This window comes from Planococcus citri, chromosome 1 (genome assembly GCF_950023065.1).
Source record: "Planococcus citri chromosome 1, ihPlaCitr1.1, whole genome shotgun sequence".
Classification (NCBI taxonomy): Eukaryota; Metazoa; Arthropoda; class Insecta; order Hemiptera; family Pseudococcidae; genus Planococcus; species Planococcus citri.
In genome coordinates, this window is record NC_088677.1 from 45,198,330 (window position 1) to 45,221,841 (window position 23,512).

Below are 23,512 nucleotides of genomic sequence, written 5' to 3' on the forward strand. Positions count from 1 at the left end.
TAATGTACAGAGCTTTTTCCAGATTTTCTCATTGGTCTCCAAAATTTAGCTTTATTTTTTGATTTTCTGGTTCCAATTTAGCATCTTTTTTCACTCCCAAAGTATTAACTGAAAAAAAAACTAAAGGCAACAACATTCGGCTCAACTACATATCTTACTCGTATGTACTTCATCCTTTGGCTATAGGTAAAATAAAAGACATCACCATGAACACAATCAAGACTATCGCAATATATGTACTTTTGACAGTTGAACAAACTAAACCTCACAATTACCAACCTACCTAATAATTAAGACTTAACCGTAATTCGACCATATGTACACTATAGAAGTGCATCCGCAGCAGCTTTTTAAATAATAGCCACAAGTTGAAACAGTCATGCTAAAATGCATCTTCGACTTCGGACCCGTGTTAATCCGCATACTTTCACCAAAACAGCGACTCTCTCCCTCCAAGTTGAAAATATTACCAACATATACGCGAAGAAAGGGTAAAAATCAAATTACGCGAACCTTCGGACAAGCCGCCAAAACAAGATTATGCCTAGTCGGCTATGCGACGACGATATTTCGCGCGTTTCACTCTTCCTAAACGATAAATACGAGTGGTTTTTTAAACAGTGGCTAAATTCAATTCTAACGACTTCTGACCAGTTATGCAAGTTCCCGAAAATTCATCGTGAAATGTTCGCGCAGTGTTAAATACAGTGAATTTAAGTGATGTGTTCGATGCTTCAAATAATTGAGAATGGATTGATGTTTGAAATATATCGAACATGTGAGTATTCTTCCTACTTTTTTGCCAACATTAATTTACGTAAGTATTTAGGTATGTACTATACAAACGTAAGGATATCCTCCTCAAAGACGATAGATACCCTAGTTCACAATTTACTTAGGTGATACATATTTCTAAAACGATAGTCGAAAACGAAACATGACGAGTAAAACAATTACCTACGTATTGATTGATCATAATAATCGAAATCATCTCCTACACCAGTATTCTCAAAAGTCTTCAAACAAGCTAAATTGCGAGTGATTTCGACATCACGTCCCAGTAACTCTGTAATAATACAAAAGTACAACTTACATTCGCACAATTTTTTTTAACTCTTTCGAGCACGTGTCAGACATCAACTTTCTCTACCTGTTACGCGATACCGGTAAGGTTACCATTACACATACATATGTATGTACTTGCAATGAGCATGAGCAATTAGTGAATTCTCGAAAATATTCGCTTCTATAGCGTGTTGTTCTACTGTAATCTGTTGATTACGAATTGTTTCCAATTGGCGATTTTCCGAAATATTTGTTAGATCCGATCGGTGTCATTAACAGGAAGAGTTTACCAGACTGGTGTAAAATACTCGTATGCATAGGTATCGCATTATTAATGACACACGCGAAATTGTGCACTTATTCATAAAGATGTTACGATATACCGGTTTTTTAGGTGTAGATCTACCTATTTTGTTTCAACTAATTCACTTTTAGTAGGTAGTTCGGCATTTCAATTCCACTCTCCATTTCAGCTTACTTCCTGTTTATAACACGTTTTTTAAAAAACTGGTGAGAATAGATTTGGAAATGAAGAAAAGAAAAGAAATTTCCCCAGTCTTTTCCATGAATTATTTTAGAGAACTTTTTAAAAAAATTTACAAAATATTTGTGTAATTGAAATACCTATGTTTGATTTTTAAGGCGGTATTCCGAAATTGAGTCTCTTCTTCCATCTCCCTTTGGAAATTTGTCATTTGTTACTACCCTGTTTCAAACTCTATAAGCAATTAAGCATCCACACTTTGAACTAAACCAGGGAACAGTTAATTTTCAGCTTAGGTGGGTACCTGGGTACTCTACTTAAAAACTGGATGAAATTCCAAGATTTACAACATACCTACTCGTGCCTATAACATTTGCTGACATCATCGTAATTTCACCGAGAAAAGCAATGGTACATATGAAAAATTATGCTACGTATTTAGACGAATCATTAAATCCTATCCACTTTCTGAACACATCAAAATAGTTTAAATAAATTTTACAACATTTCATCACAAAACATTCCATGCTGGATATTTGGCGGTCTCCGTCGGCATCACATGAGCACATGTTAAGTATTAAATCGGAAAGGGTCGACTGATTACATCATACTGATTAATTTGTTCTATGAAAGGTTAACGATACATACTTATTTTACGTTCTCGTACAAAACGTTATACCTACCTACTAGTGGAGGAAAGTATTGAGTAATTATTTTAGAATCTCTCTTTTGTAATGCTTCGTATACGAGTAGGTACATACAAAATTATGGTATTTCAAATAGAATCGACGCGATCGCGATGTTCAAGCTTTGATTTAATACAAGTAGGTATGATCAACTCTACACACAAAGTATTGTTGACACTGATATCGTCAATTGAATCATTCCAAATGTCATCGTCGCTTTATATTGTTTCTTCTATTAGATACCTATTTTAATACGGAACACTTTCCAGTCGGCTATAGTGAATTCTAATCGATGCATTGGTAGTGGTAATGACCACAGAAAACACGAAGAAAAGTTCATTAATCTAAAACCTTGACAAAAGATCAATCTACATATTTCGCAGTATCAATGAAATTCATCTATCAAAATCTAGTAATATGTATTATTCCCATTCATAATTTTCACAGGTACCTACATTGAATTTCACATCTTGTTCGCCACCTCAGCTTACTTATTAATATTTATTACGCAACTGATTAATCTGTTAAGATGAAATACACTATGCAAATCAGAGAAATTACGATTAAAATACTGTGAAAGTTTCTTTTTCACTTGATAAATTTGTTGATACCTAGGAATCGGAATAAAGATGTTGAATACTTAAAACAAGCTAACGAATATTCTTATAATTAAGTGAATCGAAGCGAGTAATACTAATACCATTCAAAGATTTCGGCTAAGCAGAAATAGGTACATCTATGTACAATTGTACATACGATACCGAAAGCAAATTTTTTCAAGAGGAAATCAAATAGTTTGTTTTATAAATTTTTCATAAATTAGAGGAAGATATTCTCCGCTAAGACTTCAATGATTGGATACACTCATCTAATTTGGATTATAGGCCTACTCATAATTTTATATCATGATGTGAAAAGACCTCAGGAAAAGACGGAACGTGTTGCACCTTTTCTACCGAGTAAACTCATAATTATGTGACCTTATGAGAAAATCATTCGAAGGCATGATTATAGGTTTCTCTCAAAAATGGAAACTCAATATCAATTTTAAGCTGCTCAAATTGATTTTTCGTTTTTTGGTGAATTTTTAAAAATGGAGGAAATAGCTCATCGTTACTAGTATGCTTATGAAAAATGATTTCTTTCTCAAAGTCAGCAGAGGGAGGGGGCAAGACCTTCCCAAAAATAGGTTTTTCGTGTTTTTCTTCAAAAATATAAGGTGCGTTTATGATTGTCCGTAACTCTTACGGCTTGTTACAGAAAAGTAAAAATTTTTTTACTTTTCTGTAATTTTCTTTGTTCTTTTCTGTAAAACAAAAAGTTACAATTACAGACAACGTGAACTACACCATAACAATTTTTGTATTTTACTTTTCTGTAGCAAACCGTAACTTTTATTACGGTTGATTACGGACAATCATGAACGCACCTATAAAGTACCTACCTAAGTATATGGCTTAACGAATGCATTTTCTTTTGTAGATTAACGACAGTCAAGTCGATGGAACGCGAAATTACATGGTGGAGAATCCTATGTCGTAGCAGCAATGGCGCACGTACTGAATATACTCCTAAAAGCGATTAAAACAGCATCAAAATTTGCCAAGGGTGGGAAATTGATGGTTATACCCGCGTTCTTGGCCGCTTTGACGTACTACAATTATGATCTTTACGATCCGGAAAATCAGCCGATAAATGAAAAGCATCTTCGACCGGAATATGATTTCATCGTAGTCGGCGGTGGATCAGCAGGCGCCGTCGTAGCTAATCGATTGTCCGAAAATCCCGAGTGGAATGTTTTACTACTGGAAGCCGGTGGTCATGAATCCGAGTTGACAGATGTACCTGTACTCTCGTTGTACTTGCATAAAAGCAAGTACGATTGGAAGTACAGGTCGCAACCGATGACTACGGCATGTCAGGCGATGAAAGATAAGCGAAGCTGCTGGACTAGGGGTAAAGTAATAGGAGGATCTTCTGTTTTGAATACAATGCTGTATGTGAGAGGCAACAGGAGGGATTTCGATTACTGGGCAGCGCTTGGTAATCGTGGATGGAGCTACGAGGAAGTACTGCCCTATTTTATGAAATCTGAAGATCAGCGAAATCCATATTTGGCTAAGAATACCAAGTATCATGCTACAGGAGGCTATCTAACTGTTCAAGATGCTCCATGGAATACACCACTGGGTAAGTTTGAAGGCTACTTAAACATTAAGTTCCTAAGTAAGTAAAAATGTACCTTTACATCCCCCCCCCCAAAAAAAAACACATTCGAAACAAAATGATAATCAACTAAAAATTCTACTCATCATTTAATAAAAAAATACTTGGACTTTCTCAATTTGTTGCGAACACCATAATTATTTTTCAATCCTCAGCAAACTTTTCCCAAATCAGTTCCAAAAAAATAAAAATAAAAACAAAAAATAATTATAGGTATTTAATGAAATGACCTATCCAAGAATCCCAAATCCGCATAAATAATTTCATCGCAGATATCACTCTGGTTACATTATTATCACTTCACCTCTCGTAATACATATGACATTACAGGAATTGCATTTCTACAAGCCGGCGAAGAGATGGGCTACGATATAACTGATATCAACGGTGTGAATCAAACCGGCTTCGCATTATTTCAGTTTACTATGAGACGAGGATACCGGTGCAGTACGTCCAAAGCTTTCCTTGCACCAGTCCGACTACGCCAAAATTTACATGTTGCTTTATGGAGTCACGTAACCAAAATTCTTATCGATCAAACCACTAAACGAGCCTACGGAGTAGAATTCATTCGAGATGGCGTGAAAAAAGTCGCATTAGCTAAACGCGAAGTCATCTTATCCGCTGGTGCAATAAATTCACCTCAACTGTTGATGCTCTCTGGTTAGTTGTACAATTTAGCAAGTATAGAATGCATTGTTAGACTTGATTACTGATATGCATGGTGTTATGATATTACCTGCATTAACAAATACATAACTCATTCAAAAATTACTAGAAAATCGCCTCGGTATTAATTCAAATTTGGTCAAGTTCGGTTGAAATCAATAATTCTGAAAACTCTCAGCAGTCATTAAATATATTGTTCAATTTGTCATAAATCGTATACATTAGGTTGGAAGTTTTTCCACCATTTTTTTGATATTTGTGATTGGTTTTCATTATTAAAAGAACATCTTCATTCAACACTGACACTCAGTATTTTCCATCAGTCAGAAATCATTCACACCTATCAAAACTTTTGGACCACATTGTACTATTTTAACGAAACAACGCTCTCGAGAAAGAATTAGAATTTGGACAAACAAATGTGAAAACAGATAAGAGGGATTTGTTAAAGCAAACATGACAAAGGTTGAATTCGCTCTGCTTATAAAATAATGTAAACGAGTAAATGTACCTACCTAGTACCTTGAATCAATTTCAAAATTTTTGAACTTGATTAATTTTGTACTGAGATAATTTATTTCGATCAATAATAACCAGTAGCATTTCTATGGTCAGTTGACCCAAGTTAAAGAGAGGTGAGAGGGAATGCGCATATGGGCTGGTGGTCACAATCACAGATACTTCATTGAGCTGGTATTTATGATAAAAGTATAAGATTGACGAAGTATTTAGAAAAACGGAATTTACATAATCATGTGATAACTGCTAGAGACGCAAGCACACAGAAAACCGCTTTCACTGGTAACGTTGGAGTAGTAGGTCTAGGTACATACTGAGCTATGGTGACGCGATTTTAGCACGTATGTTGTCTATGTGTGCAGTGCACAGCCACTTACTTTGCTACATTTCCGTTCAATTGTACAGACTGCGATGATAGTTATGACTTATGAACAATATTGTTTGCGTTGTTAGTAGATAATTAGGTCAGCTATATTATGTTTTCAATTTTTTTAGTACCAAGGTAAGCGCACCTAATAACGCCCTGCTCAGAATAACTCCCACCTCTTGAAAATTGTATTGGTAAATGAAAAATTTTGATAATAAAATAATGCGAAGATTGTTTGCAGATATCGTATGTAGTCCAGAAACTATGTTTTAAGCACTTTCCAAGTTCATAAGTTACATGCATGTCGCATGGTTGAGCAATGTTGCCAAGTTAAAATGTATATCAACAAAAAAAATTAATACATAATCTGTTTTTTTTTCTAATGAAAAGCTCTTTTCGCCCTCTTTCCAAGCCTATGTTCATTTCATTTTTTCTTCAGTCGCTTCTTCGATCAGGAGCTTTGATTATAATATTGGTGAAGTAAGTTCAAAGAAGATGCATCTTATACGCCCACCTATCTATGTATCTACTATCAAGCCACTGGTACCAGTAGTGGTCAAAAAAATAAAACAAGCACATAGTTGGAAAGAGGAAGAAAAGAGCTTCTCAATGAATATCTGAATTCCAATTTCTGTTCTTGCGGCCAGGATATTTCAGATTTCAAAAACGATGCACTTGTTTTTGGTTTGATTTTCATTCAAATTACTATGCTGCAAATTATAAAGTTTTTAAATTCCTTCCTGATTGTAAATAGATGCCATGTAGGGGCGTAATTAGGGACAGGTGCGCATAATTAGACCCAGAACACAGTTTTTTTGGTTTATTCGATGTATGTATTTGTTGGTGAGGATTTTGAATTTTTGAGCATGAACCAAGCAAATTTATATGAACTAGAGGATCCCCCCTCCCTCAGTTTGAAGTACCTGAAATCGCCATTCAATCAAGGCGGATGTTATTAAGTGCAGTATGTGGTCACCCAGTTCAACTTTCAGACAAATGAGGCATACTCAAGTATGAAAAGGTAGTTATTTTGTGGTGCACAAATGTTGTCAGCTGAAAAATGCTTTTCCTAGCACCATTTTAGTCATTGCTGAGTACTGTACTTGTATACTGTTGAGTGAGATTTTCATCTTTCTTTTATTATTGTGTCAGATGGGGCCATTTTTCAAAAAATAAGTGGGGGGGGGGGCTAGTGTGAAAAAACCACGATCTCTTCGGAAATGTTATCTCTTTGAAGACCAATATCTTCCCTCAGAGGCATACACCTTCGATGCTGCATTTTTCCAAGTGACTTTGAACTCAAAATGTAGGTCTCCACTGAACTTGATCACAATGCTTTGACTTTTTTTTAAAAAGATATACTCGCTATACCTTCTCTGGTCCTTTATGGATACCAGAAGCATACACTCGCTATACCTTTTCTGGTCCTTTATGGATACCAGAAGCGATTATAATTAATTGAATTATTTTTGTTATACAGGAATTGGGCCAGCTGAACATTTGCAAGAGCATGGAATTCCTGTTTTACGTGATTCGCCCGGAGTAGGGCAAAATCTGATGGATCACATTGCTGTAGGTAGTTTAGCATTTTTGATTGATTATCCGATCAGTTTGGTGATCAGTCGAGTTGTGAATATACCATCTGTAATGCGATATTCATTGCTGGGCGAAGGTCCGATGACATCAAGCATAGGTTTAGAATCAGTCGCCTTCATCACCACCAAATATGGAAATGTAACAGATGACTGGCCTGATATCGAGTTTATGTTGACATCATCTAGTGCCAACTCTGATGGCGGAACGGCAGCTAAAAAAGCTCATGGATTACGAGATGAATTTTATGAAGAGCTTTTTGGTGACATAAGCAACAAAGATGTATTTGGCGTTTACCCTATGATGTTACGTCCCAAAAGCAGAGGATACATTAAATTACGTAGCAAAAATCCAATGCAATATCCTCTTATGTACGCTAACTATTTATCCCACCCAGATGACGTCCGTGTACTCAGGGAAGGTGTCAAAGCTTCTTTAGCCATTGGAGAAACCACAGCCATGAAAAGATTTGGCGCTCGTTTTCACGCCAGATCAGTACCAGGATGTAAAAAATATACCCCATTTACAGACGAATATTGGGACTGCGTTGTACGTCAATACACAATGACCATTTACCATATGTCTGGTACAGCAAAAATGGGTCCTTCCTCTGATACCATGGCTGTGGTTGATCCTTACTTAAGAGTGTACGGTGTGCAAGGTTTACGTGTCATTGATGCCTCCATAATGCCCCAAATTACTAGCGGTAATATCAATGCACCTGTGATCATGATTGCCGAAAAAGGCGCAGATATGATCAAGGATTACTGGAATCAATTAAAAGTACCTGGCAGAGTAAGAAAGAAACGACATTTTAATCATAAATACTCTTAACATTTAGTTTAGTAATCTCAAGTGCATTTATTCCTTTAGAAATTATTTATTTGTTAGCCAAGAGTGACCTGTGATGGCTTCTGAATTAGGTAAGATTCACCTAAGAAATTGTACTCTTCAAGCTGTAAGTAATGTGGAATTAGGCTACCACAAAATTATGGTCTCAAGTAGTTCGTATTTTTTCCAAAATTATAACCTAGTGAAAGATTGTACATGAAATTTTAGCCGAAATTCCACCGGCACTGCTTTACAATAATGTCAAAAATCAATGTGATGCCTTTTACATTATCCTGTCACATTTTTTTAAGGTCTAAACTCTAAAATGGCCCAGTAATTTTTTTAGATGCAAGTCAGCGACATTATTTTCCATCTTTAATTATAATATTTACATTGATTCAAGAAATTAAATGACGTGAGTAGTACAGAGTAAAAAGTCATAAAATGCTGGGTCTGGGTAAAATACAATCTCCCTGTATCAACTTATTTGTACTATTATTTTTCAAACTTAGAAATGAAGGGGGAAAACTATTGCAAATATATTGCCATACTGACTTTGCTCAAAAAAAAAATCATCAAAACTGCCCTAATTTTAAGTAAAATTATCAAAAGTAATTTCTTTTAGTTTTAATATTGTTATTTATAATGATTTAAGACTGCCATATGTTGAAAAAAATATGCGACCACTGTCAGTGATGTTAAAATTTTTATTCAATCATGCCATAGAGAAGAAACCAGTATCTAACATGTACATTGTACTTACTAGGGCGGAGTGGAAAAAAAATAATCCTGGATCTGTAGGAAAATTGGTGCGGAATTTTACTTCGGATGGGGGACCATCTAGAAAAATTTTGAGTCTCCTAGCCATTCCGGGGATGGGGTAATTTTTGAAGAAAACGTCATTTTTCGCCTTTTTTGAGTAGTACATATGATAACAAACCAGTGCAGTCCTTCGATCACACCCTTCTCCAAGTTGCGATGCTATACTCGTAGTTTGTGAACATGCCTGGCCCATTGAATTCAAAATTCAAGACAACTTTTTGCCATCTATCAAGCATTTAAAGATTGACAGATTGCGAAAATTACCATTTCTCATCAACTTTGTGTCACTTTTTCATCATTAAAAATTCCTCTTACAAAAAACTAATGCTGGATTTGTATTCAGCACGTCAAAATATCTCCGATTAACTTCCACACTTTTTTCGCTCATTTCAATCAAATTTTTGAAATTCAATTATTTTTTTAGTTATTTTATGTTATAACTACTCAGGTTGAATAATAAATGCCCCGACTGCCCCGCCCCGTGCTTAAGTAAAAATGAACGAAACAATTCTCAATTTAAAAAATAATAACTGCAACTAGAACGCAATCAACACAGAAACGATAAAGTGTAGAACTGTAGATATGTATTTTTATCTTTGTTGTTAATGTATCTTGATACTTAATGAAAGTACAAAAATCATAGACAACCACCGAGGTTCCTTCACGATCATGTTTTTGAAGATTATATTAGAGATGTATTAATTTTTCATCATTATTTCTAGTCATATAATAAAAAATTGAGGTTTTAGTTACCTTCATTAATCACTACAAATAGTAATGTTAAAATAAAAATTCAACAATACAGGTACGTAGTTTCAAATTATTTTATTTGAATTCATTCCATTTCAGTGCAGTTCAAGAAACTATTGTACATAGTTTTTTCAAAGATTTGTTTTAAAACTTATACTTTTTAACTCAAGTTTTATCCGCAATAACCTTTTATGATCATTAGGAATGAAGCTTTGATTAACAAAGTATCTTTGTAGCAAATTTGCTGAAATCGTAATCAACTAAAATGATAAAACGTCTAACGCGTGAATCTCATGTAAAAGGGTAACTAATAAGTTAATAACTATTGAGCAAATTCCATTACATAAAAAACGGCTCGTGTAAGTATGTATATATGAAGATCATCAATATAAAACTCAAATCAGTCAAGTCAACCATCTTACATTAAACATCTTAAATCAACGGTAAAAACTCATTTTATGGCAACAAAACCAGCTTGAATATTGTTTTGTCTCTGTATATAGCTGCGATGCCATTACGTACACTGTAGAATTACTTACATACAGGGTGTTCCAGAATAACCTTTCACATTTGTTTTTTTTATTACTCTGAGAGAAAAATGTTTACAAAAATTCTTTTACAACCAAAATGAAGTAGAAATATGCCGTTTTTAGACCGTATATTTGAGTTTTCATTAAAAATGAAGTTTTAAAAATTTTTCCATCGAGATATTTTCCTTCATTTTTGACACATTCAACCAAACATTTTTTCAAATTATTGAACACTTCTCTTCCAATCAGTTGCGACTCATGAACCTAGAAGCTGTTTCAGAGTCCTAGATTTATCTCGATACACTTTTGACTTGGAATAACTCCATAAAAAAAAATCGCAGGCTGAAAAGTCAGGGGATCAAGGTGGCCATTAAATTTCTGGTTCAACACGTCGACCATAACAAAATTATTTGATGACCGAAGTGCTCACGCGCTAAACATATGTGTACATCCCTGGTAGTTCCAACATGTTGGAAGGAAGTAAGTAACTCTATTACATCGCGTCTGTCTTTTAGTTTGGAACAAGAAACTCGTTTAACATTTTGCCTTACCCCTCACCGTTACTGTTTCGTTAAACACACATGGTCCCACTATACCGAATTTAGCCACGCCCAACCAAACAGTCAACTTGGCGGAGGTTTAGATGTTTCTCAAGTATTATCAACTGATTCTTTGTACACTAGAAGCGCACATTCCAATTATTCACTTCACCATTTAGATAAAAATGAGCTTCGTTACTGATGAGTAAGGAGTAAAGAGTTACAGGAACCTTTATTTTTAAAAAAGGCCTTCACAGTAAAAGCACACTGTACAGCCATCTACTTCTCCAGGGCAAAAAATAACTATTGAAACATAATTCGGCATGCTTTGGCTACCTAGAACCGCCTTTACCATTCCCCTAGCTCCACTTGAACACAGATCAGTGGTTACCAAAATGTGAAAGGTTATTCTGGAACACCCTGTATTATATTCAATTAATTCCCATACGCTCCTCCGGAAAAAATGATATCTAATATCGAAATTACCCAACTAAAACTGGTGGTAAGTATGATTTATTTCAAAAATATATTATGTACTATCGTTCGCCCAATAAGAAGCTACCTAGGTTATGATCTCGCACTAAATTACGATCAGACACAAAATTGAACATTCAATGCGAAGAGAAACTACCGAATGTTTTCAACATAATTAACCCTTTGGAGGTTCTCTAGGTTTTCGGGTTAGAAAATTGAAGTGCCTTAATGAGTGTGATAGGGTACCTCGCCCAATTGGCCAAACCACAAAAAAGTCGAGCTTTTGATGAAAAGTTTTATAGGAAAATGAAAGTTTCCAAAAAACACAAATGTGACATTTCCTAAAAAAAAATTGAATGTATGCAGAATTTTTTTTGAAAAAATGAACCAAAAACACGTGTCAAAAACATTGAACAAAAGCACTCTTTCAAAAAATGAAATAAAAATTGAATTGGAAAAAAATAAAAAAAACAAGGTTGAAAAAAAGTCATCTGGCAGTTCACAAATTCAGCGAGAATCAAATCTTGTTGGCAAAAATGCCTTTGTTTAAAGCATGAAGAGAGGAAAAATCTATGTCGCTAAGAGAGGATTTTTTATCAAGTCATAAAATCTTTTCGGAAATCGAGCCGAAATATGGGACAAAATTTAGCAAAATTGCAAGCTTTCTGGTAGGGTGTAGCTAATTATAAAAACATTTTCGCCTTTATTCACGAGATGTAGCATAGAATTTACTTTCATTTTGGGAAAAAATTAGTATTTTATCACTTATTGGAGTATAGGAATATGAAGATGAAGATGAAGAGAAATAGTGAACAAAAACACAAATCCACAGCATAAACGAAATGAAAGACTGAACTCGTAGATGAATTTGTATTTTTATTTACTATTTTTACTATTTCTCTTCATCTTCATCTTCATATTCCTATACTCCAATAAGTGATAAAATACTAATTTTTTCCCAAAATGAAAGTAAATTCTATGCTACATCTCGTGAATAAAGGCGAAAATGTTTTTATAATTAGCTACACCCTACCAGAAAGCTTGCAATTTTGCTAAATTTTGTCCCATATTTCGGCTCGATTTCCGAAAAGATTTTATGACTTGATAAAAAATCCTCTCTTAGCGACATAGATTTTTCCTCTCTTCATGCTTTAAACAAAGGCATTTTTGCCAACAAGATTTGATTCTCGCTGAATTTGTGAACTGCCAGATGACTTTTTTTCAACCTTGTTTTTTTTATTTTTTTCCAATTCAATTTTTATTTCATTTTTTGAAAGAGTGCTTTTGTTCAATGTTTTTGACACGTGTTTTTGGTTCATTTTTTCAAAAAAAATTCTGCATACATTCAATTTTTTTTTAGGAAATGTCACATTTGTGTTTTTTGGAAACTTTCATTTTCCTATAAAACTTTTCATCAAAAGCTCGACTTTTTTGTGGTTTGGCCAATTAGGCGAGGTACCCTATCACACTCATTAAGGCACTTCAATTTTCTAACCCGAAAACCTAGAGAACCTCCAAAGGGTTAAGAATACCGAACATGGAAAAACATTGCATCAGTTCTTTCTAAACAATTATTACGATGAATAACCCATTGAAAAATATCACCCATGTTCGTGCCGATTATTAAAAGATATTATAGGTAGTAATAGTAAGACGAGTGTGTCTCATAGTGCATCTCACTATAACCTAACTGCTGAATTTTTGTTTAAAATTACATACAGAGGAGGGACTCAGAAATGTGAACAGCAATGAACTGTACCTATTTCCTTAAAAAAGAAGACCATTTTCAAGTTCAAGAAGATGCGAGAAGATCGATTACCTACCACAGAATTTACGAGTAGAATGCTCAAAAAATCATGTTTCAATAATTTTTTTTTATACCTACCTATATTTCAATAGTCAACCTTGTAAAGCAAAAAAAACACCCTTGCAATTTTTAATACAAAATCTGCCCGATGTAAAAAGTTATTCCGCAATAGAATTTTTGATCTCCAAACATGTTCACTTGGTTGAAATTCATTGGAAATAATTATGTAGACGTCAACTGATGGCGATGAGATTATTAATGCGCAAAATAAGTATTTGTGAAAGGTCCCTCGAATTTTAAATCAGTCGAATTTTGATTGCGGGTGAACTGTGCTCTGAAAAATGAAGGACGATTGCTGATATTGTGACACTCTCCAAGAGCGATGTTCATCTGTAAAAAACTCATCCTTTTCGATTATTTCAGGGCACATTCATAACGCGATTACCATAATTAGTTTCTCTCAATCTCAAGACATAAAGCAGGCCGCAATTTTCTCTAATTGCCTAGTATTTTTTAGTCCTTTCACTTGAAAAAAAAAGTTTTTAAAAAAACTTACACTACAACCATTTTTATCGTAATATAACCTTTCGATTATCATGCAATTAGGCGATAAAATGAATAAAAAATTTCTCAAAAAAATTACTGCACGAAGTAGCCATTACCATAACTTTTCTTCGTGAAATACAGCAAGCGACCCAACAACATAACCTTAATAGACGTTAGTAGGCAATTCTTCAAACATAGGACTATTGCTGCCCAATTTTGAATTTAAAAACCCTTGTAAAAAGCCTTGGAGATTTTGTCGACCCCTCCTCCCACAACGACTCGAAATTTCTTAAAATTCTGTTTAAATTCGCCCTCTAAAGGAGCAATGTTTTTATCTCTTGATTTTATAAAGGACCCACTTCATCCAAAGGATGCGAATAAAATCTCGCCCAAGCTGGACATAAAGTTATAATTGGGGTATGTTTCACATATTAGAAAAACACAATATCGATCTTATTGATTATAAATGCAATATGTATAAATGAAATATTCGAACTGAATATTATCAAGTTCAAAGGATTGAAATGAAAACATTCCCTCCAGAACTAAAAAATCCCAGAAGTAGGTAGGTATTCGCGATGCACGACACTGTGACTGCTACATAGGCAGACAACATTGCTAATATGTAAAAACATTTGCCTATATCATAAACATGATGGAAAAAATTGTTACGCTTCGCAAGAATAATAAGAAATTTAAAGCAGTGTAGGTCACCCGGAAGGAGTGCCAGGGGTTTCCATGATGGTGCGAATCAAATGTTCTCAGTGGCGTAGCCAGGATTTCCTCAAGGAGGGGGCAAAACCAGATTTTTAGGCATGAAAAATCGAAATCAAAGGTAATTTTCTAGAAATCTATTGTGAGGTGTGATGATTTTATGAAAATGAAGGCAAAATTACTGCTCGAGCGAAGCGAGAGCGAAAATTTTCAGAAAAAATGGATCCAAACAATGAAAAAACGTCCATTTTGGCATGTTTTCTTTCAAATTTTCGCTCGCAAGGGGGGCCATGGCCCCCTTCGCCCCCCCTTGGTTACGCCACTGAATGTTCTAATACAATTACAAAACATAGAAAAATTGACATTGGTCCAAATCAAGATCAATGGTGTAATTTGGCGTCTTTAATGATACATACCTACATACCTATTTTGCGAGGAAAAAAATTGTCAGCCAAAATTAACTTTTTTAGGTGGGAAAAACAGTTTTTTGCATACTCAAAAATCAATCATCTACTCATATAGAAAATGCTGAAAAAATATGCTGCGTATCTAGAAGAGATACAAAATATTTTTTTTTGTGATTGCACCTCTGACAAAAATCAAGAAATTAATTTTGAGTTATTCCCTTCTCTTCAAAAAGAGAATTGAATTTAAATGCCTACCTCTTTTTTGTAAAAATTACAGTCAATAATTTTTCACTTGACCCTTTGCTGAAATTTCTATTAAGATGACTCATTGAATTACACTTGAATATCTAAGGGTTAACTAGAAACACGGATCATTTTGAATATGAGTCAACTATATGCAAACAAAGTGTATGGAATTCTGAAAACAATCCATTCTTTTAGATTCACGAAATGAAAGTAGACACAAATTGTCGGTTAACAAGTGAACATTTACTATCTATTCAATCAAACTCTTAAATATTCAATTAAGTACATACACAGGTATGCGAAATAGGGGTGTACTTCAATTGGAGAACAAATGTGACAATTTTTTAAAATATCATTTTTCGTATACATGGAGAAGGAGTTGCGCTGGAGAATTTAATATTTAGATACAGCTTACCCCTATTTATAACCAACCCATCGACTTGTAAGAGCTGTTTGACAAGATTGAAAATACATAGTAATACAGCATATGTATCGCATGGTATACTACAATCATCAGTAGAACAGCATTACGTAACTTTTTAGCATTCAAGGTTCATATCATAAATGTCACATAGCATCGGTAACCTGAAATTCTCTTCAAGATGTAACGAAGCTATGATTACAGAAATTTTTCAACGGAAACACACGTGGAAAGAAAACCTTCCGATGAAAGTGTTACACTTACGTAACATGCGGACGAACAGCGCTTCTAATCATTCGATATTTTGTTACCTACGAGTATATATGTATAATTAATTAAGAATGCGTATCACTATTCGAATACTTGATACAGAATACATTTGAATTCGCATTACTAACCTAATACCTTACTAAAAGAATAACACAGGCATCCAGAAGAAAATGACACGAATATTTTATCGTTTCAATACCTATGGTACGTACCTACGTACTTATTTCAATGAGAAAATTTTTTCACGTTAGTTATTAATTTTATGAAAAAAAGGAAATTTGAAATTCATAATTCATTAAGTACCTACCGTACTTTTCGTACAATTCTGGTAGGTACGTCACGAAGTTTTTTGATGATTGGAAAACTGGGGGAGATCTTTCTCACGATTGAGGAATTTTTTAATAGAAGAGTAGAAGAAAGCCAAAGGGCTTTATTGATCAAATTTGATCGAATTAATTTCTTTGAAGGAATGAATAAAGCTTTAACGCCCAAAGTTAATGTATTTATTCCTTAATTTTGAATCGTGGTGGCACAAAAAACAATACTTCAAGAACTAGCACTTTTCCTACTAATGATATGTGATTTTTATAATAAAAGAACAAGCCTACTTATACACTTTAAAATTGAATATTCTAAAACGCTACATTAATCGATTACTAAAATCGAGTTTTTGATAATGTAAAATAAAATATAAATCGATCTTTGACATTCAATTTTTTTATTCTAGAATAATGCTTGTATCAAAGAAAACCAGTCAACTACCTACACGTGTAACTACAACTAAATCAAAAAAATATCAAAACATCCCGCAAATTCCGGCTCAAACTTTGTTACATAATCTACCAAGTATTAACACAGCCAGAAAAATTTTTGTCCAACAAATTTCACACCCTAACAAAATTTTTTTCATTTTCAACGACAACCGCGTCGGTTGAACAGCAGATCATGCGGATTCACAGCGTCGACTAACGTTTATCATCGTACCGCAGTAAATTGTCAAATGAAATATTCACACCACGTATGGGCAAGTGGATTTGGAAATTTTAATAGATCGTCATCTTTTTCTTTAGAAGTCCAATGCTAATTTATCGAGCCAAGGTGACATCGCAATGCGGGCTAAATTTTGGCACATTTACTTGTACTTATGGAAATGTTTCAGGACACGTTTTTCATCTTACAGAAACCTTATTCGGCAATCATTTTTGAACGCAACATCCAGCTAGAGCAATTTCAAACACCGTCGTCGCCGAGAAAAGAGGTTGAGTCGATTTAACGAGCGCCGAGTGGTAAAATTCAAGTGTCGTTAGTTAGTACACCGAGAATACGTACATCCATATTACATAACAAGAGATTAATTTGGTTCGTCATTTAATGAGCATTTCAACCATACGTAGTCGTACACTCGACAATAATGTACTAAAATACATACACATCATCGGCGGTAATTTCATGTTATGTTATGATGTTCAAGTCTGCAGGTCTGAGAACACGCGAAGGGTAATTTTGACATGTGCGCGAAAAATTTTGTTTTATGAATAGTCGGAAAACAATTACAATTTGCGTTAAACGTTTTCTCAATCGGTTGTATACTCTTTGCGGTTCTCCTTCCGGCCGGTTAAACCGGAAAATTAACGCTCTTCGCTTAATTATTCCGGTAGGTACGTCTATCTATACCCGCGTGTCTGAAATCTTAATACGTTACCAGTTAGCTATGTTATGTAATTAGGTATACGCTCAATGTGTACACTGTACTGATTGCGAATGTATACGTGAGATATATCAGCGCCTACTGTTCTAGTTTAGCTGTTTTTCTTTCTCTCTCTTTCTCTCTCACTCACTGTCTTCTTTCTTCTAACATGATGTATATTATATTATATTATGTTATGTTATAGCATACACGTTTAGTCTGCGGTTTGGTTTCATTTTCCATGTTTGCTATTTACAATGACGTAAATTGACGAGTTCGTAACGTGGTCATGTTTTGGTGCAGTATGCTGGAACGGGTTACAACTCCGGGTGATTTTTGCAAGGCTATAATTCGACTTTTGTCATCTCGAGTGGGAAGTTGTGGTTTGAAACGTCCGCATGAGTTTCCGCCAATGTCTCGGTGCTGTGCGTTCAAGATTTGGAAAAGTATCGAATGGTAAAAATCATGAAATTTAATGCAGTATCCGTATCGTGTGAGATGAACTTTCAAATTACATATACGAAATGGAAATAATTTAGGCAAAACTTACTCGATATTTTCCTATATAATGTATGCGTAATTAAGACTATTTCTCATTCCATTAAATTTTATACTATCAAGTTTAATAGTCTCATAAGACACCATAGTACATTAGAATGAATCAATCGAAACGTATATTTGTTTTCTACAGTTCCGAGTCTCGTTAATCTGTTAATGTGCACAGAACCAGATTTGGTAATGAAATCAGAGGAAAATACAAATTGGATAAAAATTGAGGTTATTGATCAATATTACGATATCAAAAATGTATTGCCATGAAATATTTAATTGAAAGAATGGGATCGGTAGCAGATCTTACTGCTGAGTTCGCGTCGTCATTCGACATTGAGCGCAAAATACACAAGTTGAACTTATATGTGAGGACGCATACGAAAAGGGACCATACGACCAAAAAAAAAAAAAAAGTTCTCTGAAATTGTTGTAGGAACTCTGGGTTCCTACAACAATTTCAGAGAACTTTTTTTTTTGGTCATTTGGACCCTTTCCGTATGCGCCCTCACATATTCTGAAAAGAGTTTCGATATTTACGATCAACAAGTTTGTAGTAAATGCCTAAATGGAATGGAAATGCGTACTCTGAAATGTTTAGACCTAGTTCGGATCCTTTACGAAAGACTTGTTGTATATTTTTGGGTCGAAAAATGATCCTACATTTTCAAGAATTGCCCACAAGCAAGGTGATAAGCAAGAATAAATAATATTCTCCCTCGCCCTCAATTTCTGTAAGAAATGAACCTTTCCTATACTGTCAAGCCATGAGCTCAAAATTCAAAGTCAAAAAATTTCAATCCAGTAGACCACACTTCACCCCAACTTCATAACTTCCGGCATACCTATACTTGGGCACGTGTTCTTCCGTTACATGTCAAATAATACATACAATATGGGTATTATAAGTAAATATCTCATATTGGCATACGTATTTTCTACACGCAATACTTCGCCTTAATTTATCGTCCAGACGTAACAGATACAGCAGTCAATGCGTATTGCGTCGCGTCGCTGGATTCTTCGTAAGACCATAGGTAGGTAATTTTTGAAATTTCTTTCATCTCACGCTGAGCTAACATGGATTTCCGCTGTCTATAAAAGTATGAAACCAGAAACGAATATATATGGCAGCACTGGAACCGCTTGAAATAGTAACACCGCGTACCTACATATGTCATAGTTGACTTGACTGATCGAAAGTTGTACTCTACTAAGAATTGTTAAGTCGGTGTCGGTAAACTGTATCACGTGGAAGTTAGAAAAATGAATTCAATTAGAATTGTCAGTTCTTTATTTCGTTCGTATGTAGTATGACGACGCAAATAAAAAGGAATACTTATTAAATGTCCGCATAGCAATTAGTTGCTAACTCAATATATAAAAAACAGATATGTAAATGATGACCAGTGAAAGGTGGCCGATCGTGAAGAGTAACACCACTGCTGAGAAAAGACCTTCTGTAAGATTTTATTAGATAATCATCGCTCAACGATCGATATCTCAGGTCATAGATACTCGTACCTATCACGTCAACCATGTCTAATAAATACAAAATCAACGAATACACTCGTACGCTCAGTTAGAACCGTATTGTCAAGTGGATTACAATAAAGCACTTAATTTGTATAGGTGGTTTTTTTTCGACGATACGACGAATAATTAAAGTAGATAAATATTTAATATGACTTGCTACTATTACAATACATATATTGACGTGTATTGAGTCTAGAAGGCGCGAAGTTCAAAGAACGTCCCAAGTTCACGAACAAATCGTACAGGTACGTACAGTGTCAAAATATATTAGATACAATATTGCAGTATGATAATTCCATTTGTTACGATCAAAAGTAGCATTACGAATTGTCGAGATGGGGCCTCCATATGACCCAAATTACGTACCACCTTCAGATCGAGAATTCTAAAACACGTAGTCGATAGCAAGATGCATACGTTTCCACTGTATAAGAGAATTTTCCTCACATGCAGCGACCATGAATGACCGCATCTCTGTTCCGTTTCACTACTTCGTGTATTTTTTTCCTTCGTTCGTTTCCAATACCAGTCATTTTAGAGACGCTTGATTACCGATCGATAATGAAAAATGATGCGATAAATGGATAGATTTAACGGAATTTAAAATATGTATCGATTCCCGTGGAAAATTCGCGAATACTTATTCAATACAGCTGTACGAATCGAACATACGAAACTCGGCTACGGCCTATTTTATTGTTCGTTCCTGAAAATTGAAAAAATATTAAAAAATATCATTTCGCGATGTATAAATACGCGTAGAAGTATGGTGAACTCTCAACATGGTCTAAACTAAAAACGTTGATTAAATTTTTGGCATGGTCCTCTCAATCTCACGCTTTCTTATCACGCCAGTTAACGATTACACTACTCCTGCTTACTTTTTCCCACTATTATCAGCTAATCACTGTATTGTCTTAGGCATTTAACACGTAAAAAAATACCGCTATTTAAATTTCCTACCAATTCGGTGCGATTAGTTACGAAGGCTTAATGAAATCAACAATGAATTAACGTATTAAATCTAATCTAAATATATAAGTACTAGTACAGCGCAGGACAAACCCACCTACACCATACAATGTATCATGTTATCTCATCGCGGCGCCTCCATAAATAATATTAAGAAGTTGGAATAATTTCCACTAAAGAGTTAATTTGCATTCTGAAAATATGAGACGTTCGTCTATTCAAATACCTATTCTTGTTGTTCGATAGGTTTACGTTTATTTATATCTCAGTCGTTAAAATATGTTAATTAACATGCGAAAATGGTGTACTTGAAAGGTTAAACCATACACGCAATACAGGAAAGATCAAAAAGAAATACAAAAAATACCTACTTTCTTCAACTTGAAAATAATAATGAAAAATATTTGCGAATAAAACACAATCCCAAGCGTACGCAGTGGGCTTTTTTTAGTAGGTAAAGATGACAAAATGGTTCCATAGTTTCAGATTACTTCAATGCTGGGACAAAAAAGTTCAGATTTCATCATTTTGCCATTACACTTGAAACTAGTTAGTCAAATTCGTCAATTGGAATTTGAAAATTTCCGTAATCTAAAAAAGGTTGCATTTCAAAAAAAAAAAAAAAGTTGAGTAATAATTGTGCTCAAGAGTCGTTTTGGGGTTTGAGAAAATGCTCAAAATGAACATTTCTTTCTAGATCAATTTTCGAAATGAATTTCTGAATTGGAAACATGGAATATTTCGTTGAATTTTGTTTCAAATTAGGTACCTCACAGTCTATGAAAAATATAGACAATGCGCGAAGTGATGTAGTACGAGTACAACACGTGAACCTCATCGTACAAAATACCCGTTTTTGAGGGAGCATTTTGTAGAGAAAAAATATTTAAGGTGAACAAAAAAAAATAAACAGATAATGAAAAAAAAGCACAAAAATACGACGATGCAAGATAGTGACCTCTGCTCAAAAAAATGGAAAAATTAACGCGTAGCGATGTACATATTTTAAGGCTCTAGCCAGATCACTACAAAATGTTTCCAAATTCACCCATCCGAGGAAGAGAAAAACAGGCGAGCGGGAATGGAGAAGATGATATCGATGAAATGAGAAAATATCGAAAGCATTAGTACACGTGAATGGTACATACATTGGTAAGATGGGAGTGAAGAATGTAGGTATGTGTAATACGAGGTGATTGCCTTGATATAGTCAGCGCACCGCGTCGTACACGTACAAGTGTTTGCTTTTCATTTCTTGGTCTAGTTCAAGGAAAACCAGAAATTTTTCGTGATGTTAAGATTAATGGGTGAACTTCGATTTAATTATTGAAGTTCTTTAGAAAGTTAAATGTTTCGTAAATTATGTTGTTAGTCTAAGACACTCGAACTGTTTGTAACTGTTGTACGAAATTTACCATTTTTGTAATCGATGTTCCCATGAATTGCTGAACAGAAAAATACCCAACAGTAGCAAAAAACATTATTGGTACTTTTAGCAAAAAGCACCTGCTTCAAAATAATTGAAAACCACCGCATTATTTTACCCTATTTTATTACAATTTTGTTTAGAGGTAAAAATATCTCTATACCTCGTATTATATAAAACGGTTATATGTTCCATAATTGAATTTGTAGTATTGGATACGTTGAATGCGTGCAGAAATCATCTCGCTCGAGGTATTGAAATGATCTAAGAACTGAAGCTTTAAAGAACATTTTTTTCAAATAGCACTTTTTTTAAAAATTCATAATTATTCTAGTACATACAAATACATTCAAACAGAGCTATAGTAACGCAATAGCTCTCACCCTCACGTATACAGAAAATGGCGGTTTTCGAGTCAAGAAAACATTGAAGCTTGTGCAGTGGCTGGTCCAGTATCTATAAATATGTTCGACCATTTATTTACTGCTTTTTTAGTTAAGTAAAGTGATTCGGAGAAAATTGAGGGAAATTCTCAGCTTCTAAAATGAGTCATCGATGATCACTCAAATTCATTTTTTTTTCAAATATCGCAATCTGATTGTTCACACCAACTTCTCTCATAAAAATTCTAGTAATTAATATCGGATGAACTTTTTCCATGCGTTAATAAAGGGTTAAAAATGCTTAGACAAGGTTAGTGGTAGAGCTGGTACAGAAAAAGATGCTACCCTAAGTTCTTCGCAGTCAAAGAAATAACCCACTTCCACAGTATCTATGAATTTGAGATCAGAAATGGCTGAAGACTTCGCATCTCTTGATAAACACTTCTTAGGATAAAAAAAAAAAAAAAACTCAACATTATTTGAAAATTTTCTGAAGTGCTGCATTATTATTGGAATACTTGAAATGTTGATGAAATGGATATTGGATATATTTCAAAAAGCTCAACAAATGGTAACGAAGTATGCACCACCATACGCGAAAACTTGAAAATTTGCTACGAACTCTCTAAATTTGAAACAGTGAAATTTCACTGCTTAGCAGTCACGACATTTTGCTTTTTTTAAAACAGTAGTTTTTTACTGCAAAACAGTGAAAAATCTACTGTTTTAAAAAAAGCAAAATGTCGTGACTGCTAAGCAGTGAAATTTCACTGCTTCAAATTTAGAGAGAAGGGATGAATATTATTGTCAAAGTGCTGCCAGTGATAGGGAATCCTCCTCGCTTTCAGTATACGAAAGCAGAATTCACCAATTAAGCGATCATTAAAAATCACACACAATCCGACAGAAATTACTGGAAACCGCCAAGCGCATACAAACGCTTGTCAACTCGTTAATCGAGCGTACATTAAGCGCCATCGGCACGTTCACCGA

General features: G+C 34.5%; 2 protein-coding genes across 2 annotated transcripts in view; one reads left to right on the plus strand and one right to left on the minus strand.

Moving 5' to 3' along the window:
- Positions 1-23,512, minus strand: part of Flo2 (flotillin-2) — a 128,842-nt gene that overhangs the window by 38,014 nt on the left and 67,316 nt on the right. The window lies entirely within an intron of this gene.
- Positions 504-10,085, plus strand: LOC135832234 (glucose dehydrogenase [FAD, quinone]-like). Its single transcript, XM_065345360.1, has 4 exons — positions 504-778; positions 3,718-4,425; positions 4,792-5,124; positions 7,497-10,085. Exons 2-4 carry the CDS (start codon positions 3,783-3,785, stop codon positions 8,441-8,443), a joined length of 1,923 nt encoding a protein of 640 aa, XP_065201432.1. The 5' UTR covers positions 504-778; positions 3,718-3,782; the 3' UTR covers positions 8,444-10,085.

Excerpts from the sequence above, each read along its gene's own strand:
- LOC135832234 (XM_065345360.1), top strand. The coding sequence starts at position 3,783 with ATGGCGCACGTACTGAATATACTCCTAAAAGCGATTAAAACAGCATCA. Across the intron at positions 4,426-4,791 it reads TCCATGGAATACACCACTGG|GAATTGCATTTCTACAAGCC; the intron begins GTAAGTTTGAAG and ends ATGACATTACAG. Across the intron at positions 5,125-7,496 it reads TCAACTGTTGATGCTCTCTG|GAATTGGGCCAGCTGAACAT; the intron begins GTTAGTTGTACA and ends TTTGTTATACAG.